This window comes from Anolis carolinensis, chromosome 3, assembly GCF_035594765.1.
Source record: "Anolis carolinensis isolate JA03-04 chromosome 3, rAnoCar3.1.pri, whole genome shotgun sequence".
NCBI classification, from domain to species: Eukaryota; Metazoa; Chordata; class Lepidosauria; order Squamata; family Dactyloidae; genus Anolis; species Anolis carolinensis.
The window spans coordinates 199,168,310-199,180,638 of record NC_085843.1 but is presented as its reverse complement, the minus strand read 5'-3'; the positions used below and the strand labels follow the sequence as shown (position 1 = coordinate 199,180,638).

General features: G+C 43.8%; 1 protein-coding gene across 2 annotated transcripts in view; it reads right to left on the bottom strand.

Moving 5' to 3' along the window:
* Window positions 1-12,329, bottom strand: part of mki67 (marker of proliferation Ki-67) — a 49,375-nt gene that overhangs the window by 15,875 nt on the left and 21,171 nt on the right. For both annotated transcript variants that reach the window (XM_008106686.3, XM_003218573.4), the window contains 4 exons: window positions 5,512-6,004; window positions 5,162-5,280; window positions 3,054-3,246; window positions 1,533-1,646 (listed from right to left, as the gene is read on the bottom strand). In XM_008106686.3, coding sequence (XP_008104893.2) covers window positions 1,533-1,646; window positions 3,054-3,246; window positions 5,162-5,280; window positions 5,512-6,004 — 919 coding nt within the window. The remainder of the gene's footprint in view (window positions 1-1,532; window positions 1,647-3,053; window positions 3,247-5,161; window positions 5,281-5,511; window positions 6,005-12,329) is intronic.

The following is a 12,329-nucleotide window of genomic DNA, read 5'->3' as shown; positions in this document are numbered from 1 at the left end:
GTCAACTTGATCTCCTTTTACACTAGGCATGAGCAAACTTCAGCCCTCCAGGTGTTATGAACTTCAATGCCCACAATTCCTAATAGCTAGTATTGTTCGGAAATGTGGGAGTGGTAGTTCAAAGCACCTGGAGGGCCAAAGTTTGCCTGTGCCTGTTTTACACAGATCTGCAACACTTTAACAACACTTTAGCAACTCTAATCTATATCACCATTCCTTCACTCTTTCTTGCTTCTTTTCGCTCCCTCCTCTCATCTCTCTCTCTTTTTTTTTAATGTGAAATTCACATTACACGTTTTCTGGTCCCAACACTACTGCTATATACTGTACTGAAAATGCAACTCTATCCTAGACAATAATTATCTCCATATTATCAGTGTCCTGTCACATTCTGGAAACACTCCCAAAAGTCTTTATCAGATAGAAGGGATTATTTGAAGTTGATAAATAAAGTATTATTTAGGTCTGGCTCTGTATATTAGGGTTACCTTCCAGTCTGCTGGATTTTATGGCTCTGTATTCAATACATAAGATTACTGATCCACTGTTGTGATTTGGTTTACTGTAAATCATCTCTAAGTATTCAAATTACGAGATAAACAGTACACACACCTGAAAACAATTTTTTACGGCTAAAATGCTTTTTTAACATCAATAGAACAAACTCAAATAATTTTTTGACAAAATGACTAAATATCAGAATGAGGTGAGAAAAGTCTTTACAAATATTACTTGTTAAAAATAACACTAGGCTACCTGATTTGTGCATTGCCAACCAATTATGACTGTCATGCTTTGAAGAGGGATGAAGGGGCAAGGAGTGCAAAAGAAAAGGCTTGGCTATGAAACTGTCATGTCAGATAAAAAGGAGCAGAGATCAAGAAGTAATGGAGGAAGCAGCCTTCCCAAACCTCTTCTATATGATATTTGTCTGTTTTTATGTGTCATTTTATAACCTGAAGTATATGTCCTATATGATTTGCCGTTTCCTTGTCTATGTACCTAAAGCAGTGGGAGGGACTGCTTGCATTATTGTCTGCTGAAAGCATCAAATAGAAACAAAATTTATTTATTTGCAACGTTGCTATCCCACCTTTCTTTACCCTGAAGAGGACTCAAAACATCTACATGCCCAGTGATCATCTATTAGCAAATAATAAACTCTGCTAACCCGATTAAATTGTGATCAGAAAAGTTCATGATCTATACCCCGATGGCCAGTGATCCTGACAGGTCATGAGCCATTACCCCCAATAGAAAGGAAGAAGAAATATGAACAGTAAGGCATAAGACAGAGAGAAGAGATGGAATGCACAGAAGACTTTGGATTGATCAGAGCTATAAGAGGGAAAACTGGCAGAGAAAAATGGAGAGCTTATGTCAGCTTATTTAACAAGACGAGTTGTTAAATGTTTAATTGTGTGCACAACGTGGGAGAGGGTTTCAGTCTCACAATACTTGTCAAGTTTAAGAGTTCAAAAGATAATTTGTATCAAACCAAATCACTACATGATAGCCCTAAAGATATGTACCAGATTTTCCTGGAGAGTGCACTTCTGAGATGACTTCTGATGTAGTCTTTTGAGCCGAAGAAAGAGAACGCTTTTCGTCTCCTTTGAGTGGAGTCTTAAACATCTCAATCATCCCTACAAAAAGCATGCAAAGTTCAGTTGATTTCCACATATTTATATGCAATCCAGAGCAAGAGAAATGTGATTATAAATAACTTCTCCTTTTTACTTGAAGGATTTCAAGACATTTTATCTCATTTTTGTGCAACCTCATCTTATAACATCACAGAAGATTTTTCAGACATTCATCTTCATTACAGAGTGTATCCGCACATTCTAGCAGGCCTTTCAAATATTTAAACATGGCTCCCAGGTATATAGAAAATGCAATTGCTTTCTGCAGTTCTGAAATAAAGTGACGACACTATATATAGATCACTGCATTGCAAACTTTCACTTCACGAAAGAATTTACACTTCTAGATCATAATAATCTCAAAGTTTAACTAGAACAGGAGCAAAATCTTTTTCTTAGTTCTGAGTATTTTAGAGTATCCAAAACACCTGAATATAATTACAGGCTATTGTGAAAATGAGGAATTTGTTAGTGATTTGAGCTAGTAACTTTCCAAAATTATACATACTGAGAATTAAACACAATGTGAGTTTGGGCGATTAAACAGTATCAGTTATCATCTGTCTGTCTTGTATTTAACCATGGTGCACTTTATTTGGACAACACACAATTGTATCGCACTTGATTAAGGCAATAACTTTTTAAATACCAAAGGGCCACCCCTTAGCAAAGAAAGCTGATAAGTTGGCAACATTATACAGTAAATCTATGCATTCTTTATCCTTCTCATATGCAAGCATGTTCACAAGTTCTCCAACATCCAAGAAGAGCCTGGCCTGTTTTTATTTCTTGAAGTTCTTAATGTACTTATTCAAGTGTATTGGTTATACAGACTAAGACTGACAATTAAAAGAATCTTAAATATTGATATTTGCATATACAGTATTTGCTTATAAAGTTATTTCTGAACTAAATTCAGTGGCTTAGATCTAAAGACTGCAATACTTTTAAACTTGATTAGCTTGCTGAAATTATTTTGAAAAATAACAGAATAGCTCCAAATCCTGAAATTATTTAGTGCTTGAAAGTTTTTATGGTGATCCAGTTCATCTACTACACCAGGGGTCCCCAAACTAAGACCCATGGGTCAGATGTGGCCCTCCAAGGCCATTTACCCGACTGTCGTCCTAAGTCTGAAATGGCTTGAGGAAATACAATAATCCTCATTAACTTAACTATCTCACCAGCCTAGAGCAAACCCACACTTCCCAACGTTTATGTTGGTTAAATTTATTCTTCATTTTAAATATGTATTTTTTCATTTTTTTTGCACTATATGTGCAGAATTCATTCATTTTTTCCCCAAACTGTAGTGTGTGTCCCTAAACAGCTTGAAGGACGGTGAACCATCCCTCTCCTTGAAACGTTTGAGGACCCCTGCGCCACACCTTTCTCATAATAGCTTACCTGTAAAACTTTCATTTAGGTCATGTTGCTTCAAAGGATAGTTGAACATTACTTTAGGGACTTGTGCAGCTAAATTCATTATGCTGGAATGAGCTTTTCCTATCAAAATTGGAGCTGGAGAATTTGCATGACCTGTAGAAGTAAACTGACCCTTGGCTTTTCTTATTGGTGTTCTCCTTGTGGAAACATTGTTCTGGAAAATGAATATAACAAAAACAAAATCTTTGCAAAAACTGTAATTGGGTTGATGTGCTGGAAAATGTCTAGCACAGATACTATTCATGCATTTTATGCAAGAAACAGTCCTGTAGATTCGGGTCTTGCAAGCCTATCTTTACTGCAGCCCCCTGGCATTATTTCTACTGCAAGCTGTAACTTCAAGAAGGTGAAGGTTTCGTATTAGTAGCTACCAAGACATTGGGAGGCTAAATGTGATGGCAAACATCTTTGCTAAGCCACGCTGCAGTACCGATTGCTGCACCACACTCTCAGTACATTTTCTTTCAATATTTTTTCATTCTTAGAAACCACAAAGGTAACTGAAGAGTTTCCAATCTTTAATTGCTATTTCTTGTTATGATTTATCCAGGCTCTACAACTATAGCAAACACACTGTATATATGTGTGTTCGCATACATCTCTAAGTCATGTTAACATATGGCAAACCCACGAATTTTCAGTTTTGTTATGCAAGGAATATTCAGAGGCAGTTTTGCCAGTGCTTATTTCAATATACAGCAAAACCTCGGTAAACTGAGCTCCGGTTAACTGATCCGCTGGATTATCCGAGGGGCCGCTCCCCCCCCCCCCCCATAGGAGCCCTCACCTCTTGGAAGGAGGCCATGAGCATCGCTGCCTAGCAGCGGTCATGGGCTGCTTCCCAAGGGGCAAGGGCTCGGCCCAGGGAAGTAAGCCATGAGCGCTGCTGCAGCAGCGATCGCAGGCAGCTTCCTCCAGCCTCCCCTGCTCCTTTGCGCGAGGAGGAAGAGGCAGGGCGCTTCCCGTTCCTCTCGCTGGGAGCTCCTTCGCGCAAGAGGCAGGAGGAAGTGACCTGCTTCCCTGGGCCCAAGCGCTGAGCAGAGGGAGGAAGCTACTCCCTCCGCTCAGCACCTGGGCCTTTAGAGCAGCGGTAAGCCTCGCACTTCCCTCCCTGGGTCCAAGCGCCGGGCAAAGGGAGAAAACTTCTCTTCGCCCGGCACTTGGGTCTTTAGAGAAGCGCCATACATGTCACTAAGCAGCGGCATGCCTCGCGCTTCCCTGGGTCCAAGCGCCTGATGGAGGGAGAAGTTTCTTCCCTCCGCTAGGCACCTGGGCCTACAATCAGGTTATCCTTTTAATCTGGTAACCGAGTTGCGGTCTGCCCGTTCAAATCAGATAAACGGGGTTCCACTGTACTCCCATGTATTGGTCGGTGGCCTCTCATCCAAGTACTAATTAGAGCTGGTCCTGCTTCGTTTCCAAGACCAGATGACAATCTGTTGTCTCAATGACATGTAGATTTATTTATCATTTCATAAGGTTACAGTTGAAATGTATTTAAAAACACAAAGTTTAAAACTTAGCATTATACTAAATATCTTTTGACCAGTAGCTGGCCACTTGCAGTGCCTCTGGTACTGCTATAAGGTCCTCCATAGTGCAAGTGGCAGGGCCCAGGCTGCATTGTAATAGGTAGGTCTGTTGTTTTTTCAATATACTGCATAGCACCCAAGTATTGGTTGACAGCCTCTCGTCCATTACCTATACATGTGAAATACATAGATAATAATTCTCTATTACAGTTCCAAGACACAGTAGGTTCAAATTTACAACATACAAGATAAATTAAGAGCACAAGAAACAATGGGTGAAATGTACATGCAAAGCTTATTCCAGACATTGCCCAATAATATGCCATTTAACCATTCTATAATCATGAGCATTCCAGCAAAAATCTGGCTGAAGCCACATTGTGGAATCTTATCTTCTAATAAAAATTCAACAGAAATTTGGGATGATTTTCCCCTGTAGTCACTATTAATGAATTAAATATACGTTGTCAATCCTGCTTGTAGAATCCACGAAAGCTAGAATATAGAAAACACTGTTTTGACAAAAATGAAATATACCTTTGATAGTTTTGTAGGTTTCTTCTTCGGTGATTTTTTAACGCCACATTTTGTTCTGGTCATCTTGGCTTGTGATTTTGGAACACCCTGTTTCACTACTTCAGCCCAAGATTTTGCAACTGGAATGGACAATGAAAAGTGCCTTTTATTTTCTAATTCCATGCCACCTGAGCTGCACTACATCTTGTTATAATACTACACATTTCTTTCAGGTCAAGCATTGTAATAGACACTATGTACATACAGATATTTAATAACATTTTAGAAAGCAAGTTATTACTTTTTATTATTTCTTTTAAAAATATAATGTGTGATAAAGGAAAAGCCTGCTAAAAACAATTGGAACAAACCTATCAAGTTGGCTTCAGAAGCACCACTTCGTCTTTTAGAGTGAACAGAATCCATTCTGCTACTTCTACGCATGGAGCTTCTCTTTAGAGCAAATTTTTTGCTTCTTCTTACTGAGGAATCAGCTTGAGATACCACACCAACAGATTCAGATGTCTTTACACAATCAAATTCCTTATTCTGATGGATTTGTGTGGTGATGGAATCCCTTTCTTCTGATGATGGGCAGGTAACATGAGAAATGGAGAAGCGTCCTTTTCTTTGGGGCAATGGAGTAGGAGGCTTGCGGGCTGCAGGAGAGGTAGATGGGGAACTGTGGGCTATGGGAGTGGCAGCAGGGGACCTTCGGGTTGAGAAAGCAGTGGTAGGGGCCTTGGGTGAGGTGGCTGGAGACTTTTGAGTTGGGGATGAGGCGGCATGGGTCTTGGGTGAGGTGGTAGGGGACCTACAGGCCTTGGGTGAAGCATTTTTCATCAAAACAGTTTTGTGCTGTACCTATTCAAAAGACAGAAAAGAATTAATGCTCAGAAATACATGGAAAACACAGATCAGATGTCCTTAAAGCTTAATAATTTAAGCACAAAACTCAGATCTTAGTCGTTCCCTCTCCTACTTATCTCATAGGATTAAGGAAAAGATAAATAGACTAACGTTGTGCTAGTCACAGTTTAACCCGATATCCAGATATTAATTATATTTATTTCAAACTCTATTTCTACTCATAGAACTGGTAATAATGATGACATGCTTAGTTAAGTATCTTAGTCTGCAACTGTTTGATGCTCCATCACAATCTAACAGGTTTGTCTCCAGGATAGTCTGGGGCCTTTATATTTACACATTTCATAAATATTACAGTATATTAGAGTACAATTCTAATTAACCAAATTAGCACCTACATTTTACAATGTATCAAATGCATTTTATAGTCTATATCACAACTGGAAATTCTTCAGTCTCTTGAGATTTCCAGACTGCATCTCCCTGCATCCCTTTCCATAGCCTATGTGGATTAGGGCTGTTGGGAGTTGAAGTGCAATATTATATTGGGTTTTTCAAAAAACATAAAGTCAACATGTAATTAAACTTTTAGAGCTAATAAGGATGGCAGAGATTTCACATGTGAAATTTTAGGGAAATTACTCTCCTCAATCTGACAATTGCATTTTCTGTGTGCATCATGAGCGACTTGAGAAGTATAGGTTGCTTACCTGTAATTGTATTTCTTTGAGTGTTGATAAGTGAAATTCACACATATGGGTTTCCCCAGTGTGCCTGCGCAGAGTTCGGAACCTTCTAGAAGCTTAAAAGTAAAAGAAATTGGCGGGAGCCCAGCCCACACTCCCCATGTAATATATATAGCCGTGGGCGGGGCTAAGCCTTAGTTCTCTGCCGCAGACAGCAGCTGAGAAACCGAGGCATGACTCCAGCGGGGAGGATGGGCGGGCTGTGTGAATTTCACAGATCAACACTCGAAGAAATATGGTTACAGGTGAGCAACCTATACTTCTGTGTGTTGTCTGTGAAATGCACACGTATGGGTGAATAGCAAGCTACTAATCTTGGAGGTGGGTCATGCCACACAGAATAGCACCGCCCTGCCAAAAGCGGCGTCTTTCTTTGCTTGGATGTCCAGCTTGTAGTGGGACACGAACGTCGATGGTGATGACCAGGTGGCCACCTTGCAGATGTCTTGTAGGGATACACCCCGGAGGAAGGTTTGGGAGGCCGACAGTGACCTGATGGAGTATGCAGCTACATGAGTTGGCGGCAAACCAGGAATGGGCAACTTGGAAGTCCCTGAACAGACTCAGAAGTGGAGTGGGCAGATCAAAAGACAACTTGGCAAGGTGGCACTACCTGGAGGAATCCTCCACCTTGTGTGACTGTGGAGCTGAACAAACAACTCAGCATATGTATGCTTGCCCACAATGCCCTGCCTCATGTACGGAGGAGGAGTTGTTTAAAGCTACAGACAATGCGGTTGCTGTTGCCCGCTTTTGGTCCAAAACTATTTAGTTGCTTGTGATTTCTTTTCTTTTCTTTTTTATTTCCATTATTTGAAATGTATTTGCTGTACCAATGCTTTTGACACGAAATAAATAAGTTGGCGGCTCTTTACCTGCCAGTTGGTATGCCTGACGGATCGCAGAGGTGATCCAGGAAGCCAAGCATTGGGAAGTGATTGGAAGGCCTAAGGCATCTTTCCTGTATTTAAGGAAGAGCCTTGGAGATTTTCTGTGGGGGGCAGTTCTATGAATATAGAATAGTAGTGCTCTTTTAACGTCCAGAGAATGAAGGGTCATCTTGAGGGGAGATGATGGGTTGGGAAAGAAGGCGGGTAAAACAATGTCCTGGCACATATTAAAGTGTGAAACGATCTTTGGTAGAAATGCTACATCTGTCCGAAAGGTCACATTATCATCAGAAAAACGAATGTAGGGGGCGTCGACCCGTAGGGCTGCAATCTCACTTGCTCGTCTAGTGGATGTGATCGTGACGAGGAACACCGTTTTCCAAGACAGGTGGGAGATATCATTGGAGGCCATTGGTTCAAATTAGGGTTTTGACATCTGAGAAAGGATCAGTTCCAGACTCCACGATGGAGGAGGTAAGGAGCTAGGCGGGTAAGTATTTTTGTAGCCTTTAAGGAATAAATGGAGGAGTGGATCCTGAAACAGTGAGGGCTGTCCTGCTTTCCTCCTGAACCAGGGCAGAGCGGCTGTATAGCACTTGACTGAAGATAGAGACATATGTTTAGAGGATAGATGTACCAGGAAGTCAAGTACTATCGAGGTAGGGGCTGTAAAGGAGTCTACTTCACAGGTGGAGGCAAATTCCTTAAATTGAGACCACTTGTATGTATAAGATCGCTTTGTTGATGTCTTTTGGACTGCGGAGATTATTCTACGGATGGCGTCGGAGGTGGGCCGTGGTCTGATCCTCCACACTGTCAACTGTAGAGATGTTATGTCCGAGTCCTGGACTGTGAGAAGGTCGGGGCTGTTACTCAGGTGGACATAGTCCTCTCGATGCCTTCAGGAGGGGTGTGAACCAGGCCTGTCGGGGTCACAAAGGGGCTATGAGAATACAAATTGCACTGTCTGATATGATTTTGGCCACCACTTTGGTTAGAAGTGGGAGCGGTCGAAATGCGTATAGTAGTTCTGGTACCCACGTGAAGAGGAAGGCACCTCCTAAGCAGTCTGGTGATGCATGAGTGCGTATCCAAGCGCAAAACTGAGAACACTGTTTGTTCATGGGGGAGGCTAAGAGGTCTACCTGAGGAACTCCTCAACGTCTGGTGATGAAGCAAATCTCTCTGCGATAGTTTCCATTCATGGTTGCTTAGGGGAGTTCTGCTCAGGGAGTCTACTAGGATGTTGTCCTCGAATCGCTGAGAAAAATATTCCTGCGAATGCACCATTCCCAGATTTGTGATGCGATGGAGAGGAGATTGAGTGAGTGGGTCCCTCCCTGTTTATGTAGGCTTTCACTGTTGTGTTGTCCGTGACAAGTTGGATGACCTGGTTTTCGGTAAGGCGGGTGAAGGATTTCATAGCCTTTTCCATGGCTAGGAGCTCCAAGGCATTGATGTGGAGCTTTTGCTCTTGTGTTGACCAACGGCCGTGGGCTGTTAGGTTCTGTAAGTGTGCGCCCCAACCTAGTGTTGATGCATCTGTTGTTAGTGAGTGAGGGGCGAGCAGAAACGAACGGAAGTCCCGAGCACACATTGGACCTCCTTGTCCACCATGAGGAAGAGATAGGACGTTTTGGTGATCTCGGATTGGGATGAATTTCCGGACGAACCAGATTTGTACGGTTCGGAAGCGGAGGCGAGCATATAGTGTAACCACTGTAGTTGAGGCCATGTGGCCTAAGGTGGATTGGATTGTCCAGGTGGACACTCGTTCATGGTGGCGCAATTTGGAGACCATAGCTCTTAGGTTTCTGAATCTTTCTTCCGGTAGGAAGGCCTTTTGTGATTGCGTGTCTATAAGGGTGCCAATGAAGGCGATACATTGGGTAGGGGACAGAGGATTTTTCTGCTGACAATGAGACCTAAGGTCTGCAAAAAAGATAAAGTGAAATGAATATCAGATTGCAATTGATCGCAGGATTCCGCCGATAAAAGCCAATCATCCAGATACAGAAAAATCGTTATGTGGTGTCGCCGTAAATGGGCTGCTACTACTGACATGCATTTGGTAAAGACCCTTGGGACTGTGGAAAGGCCAAAGGGTAGGACATTGAATGAGTAACATCAGTCTCCTATTGCAAAGCTGAGAAATCTACGATGGTCCTCTTTGATGGAAATATGGAAATATGCGTCTTGCAAATCAATGGACGGTAGCCAGGATCCTTTCCCGATAAGAGGAAGGATGGTTGGCAGTGTCACCATGCAAAATTTACGTGGTTTGATGTATTGGTTAATACCACATAAATCTAGAATGGGGCAGAGACCGCCAGCCTGTCTGGTTACTAAGAAGTATCGGGAAAAGTAACTGGAAGAAACATGGTGGGGAGGGACGGGGGAAATTGCCCTTTTGTGAAGTAAGGAAGTTACTTCTTCTAGGAGGGGGACTGAGGGGGGAGTGGTGCAAATATGCCCCATGGGTGGGAGGGAAGAAAATTCTATGGCATAACCTCTTTCTATGATGTTCAACACCCAGGCATCTGATGTGATCTGTTGCCACTGTTCCAAGAATGGTGAGAGTCTATCAAGGTAGGTGGGATGGGTGGTAGGGGACAGGGGAGACATAATTTGAACTGGGGAGGGAGGGTTGGCAAAAATAGGAGGGACTAAAAAACGCTGTCTCCTGTTGTCTGCAGGCTTTGTCCTGACCCTTCATGGGGAGGGGTGGTCTGCGGCTGCCTGTTGAGGCAGGTTGTTGGCGTTGTCTTCCTCGAAAGGGCAGGGGGCTATAGCGACCACGGTAGTATTGCAGTTGATAAGGCCATCGCCGATGCTGGGAGGGGTAGGGTTTGTAATGTTGTTGTCCGTATCTGTTGGTTTGTTTCATTTTATGAGTGTTCAAGTTGGGAGTCCGGGTCTGGGTTGAAGAGTCCGGCTTCATCCATTGGCAAGTCTTCGATAAGGGAGCGAGCAGAGGGAGATAAGATGGCGGCTCGGAGCCATGCATGTCTTCGCAGGGCCACTGCACCTGCGAGGAGCTTCCCCGATGAGTCAGCAGTATTCTTTGCTAGGTCCTTTTGAAAGGCTGTGCGAGAGAAAGCTTCTTGTTGAAATGCTTTGGAAAGGGTTTGTTGGTGAGGGGGAAGAGAGTCAAGGAAGGATTCCATTTTGTTCCAGAGAAATTTTTGGTATACACTCATGTATACTCCATGGTGAGCCATACGAACGAAGAGGCAGGCTGAAGCGTAGAATTTTTTGGCCATCACATCAAGTTTTTTACCCTCTCTGTCTGAGGGTGTAAGCTGGGCCCTTTGAGTTGGTTTAGGTTGGGCGTCTGTAACAAGTGAATTAGCCTTAGGCATTTTTGCAAGCCAAGAGGCTGTAGAGAGGTCAACCTTATAAAGGTTTTCGGCTCGTTTTGGGGTGGCTGGTACTAATGATGGGGCCATCCCCACAGTTTTGATAAGTAAGTATGGAAGGGTTGGGAGGCCGTGGATGTTGGGGCTTGTTGTTCTGAGGAGGAAAAGCAGTGATCTTCCACAACATTGGCTGGTTTGGGAGTGGGTAGGTTAAGGGCTTTTGAGAGTCTAATGAGAGCTGAAAAGTTTCTAAAATCCTCTGCCTGTTGAGGGTCTTGATCTATTTCAGTTTGAGGGGGTGTCAATGAAGGGGTATCTCCCTCAGATGCATTTAGATCTCTGTCTTGTAGTGTGTCAGGGATGGAAGTCATTTGAATGAGGTAGTTCCCTTTTCTGATCAGGCAGATCTGGTTCAGCTGCCTGGGAGGAGCTGGAAGATCGTTGAGTGGGAGGCGGTGCCTGTATTGTGGCCTCTGCTTGGGAGGCTGAGGCAGAAGGAGGCTGCCTGGGCACTGGAGGAGGTAACTGGTCCTGGTTTGGGTAGAAATCATAGAAACAAGGAAGGGGAAGGAGGGTGGAGGGCAATAGGGATAAAAGAAATCAGAGTAATATGGGCGGTTCTGGCCAGGGGAATAAGCTCTTGAATAGGAAGATGCTCTGGATGGGCTCCTAGAGCGTGAGGCCCTGTATTCGAGGGAGAACGCTCACGGTACCTAGCAGCCCTCATGGGTCGATATCGCTTGGAGTTGCAACCTCGCCGCTCCTCCTCATGGCTCTGGTCTTCTCGGGTCAAGCGGGGAGGAGGATATTGCCGCGTTTGTGGCAGGGAAGGCTCTCCAATTGAGGAAGAATTAGCAGTCGCAGCTTCGCCGCTCATTCCAGCAAGAGGCTGCAATGATGCAACTGGAGACAAGTGGGGAGTCTCCTGTGGAGAGGGCGAGTTTGGAGAGCCTCGATCCCGAGGTGCGTCCTCTCCAACTCGATCCTGCAGCGGGGGACTCAAGGGCTTTTCGTCAGTGAATTGTTTCCCTTTTCTGAGTTTTTTTTTTTAGCTCTCTTTGCGTTTGGCCTCCCTGGCCCTGGAGGATTTTGTTTTTGCGCGGCGCTTCAGACACCGGGTAATCCTCTGCAGCACTTTCTTCCCTGGCTGGGAGAGTGTTTAAGGCCTCAGTTAGGAGCGGAGGAGGGGGAGGGCTCTGGGCAGGGCCGTTTTTGGGCATGTGTTTCATCCGGCGCCAGGGCTTGCTCATAGAGGACGGCCTTAAGGCGGGCCTCTCTATTTTGATGTGCTTGGGGAGGAACATGCCTCTCCCCTAAACACAAA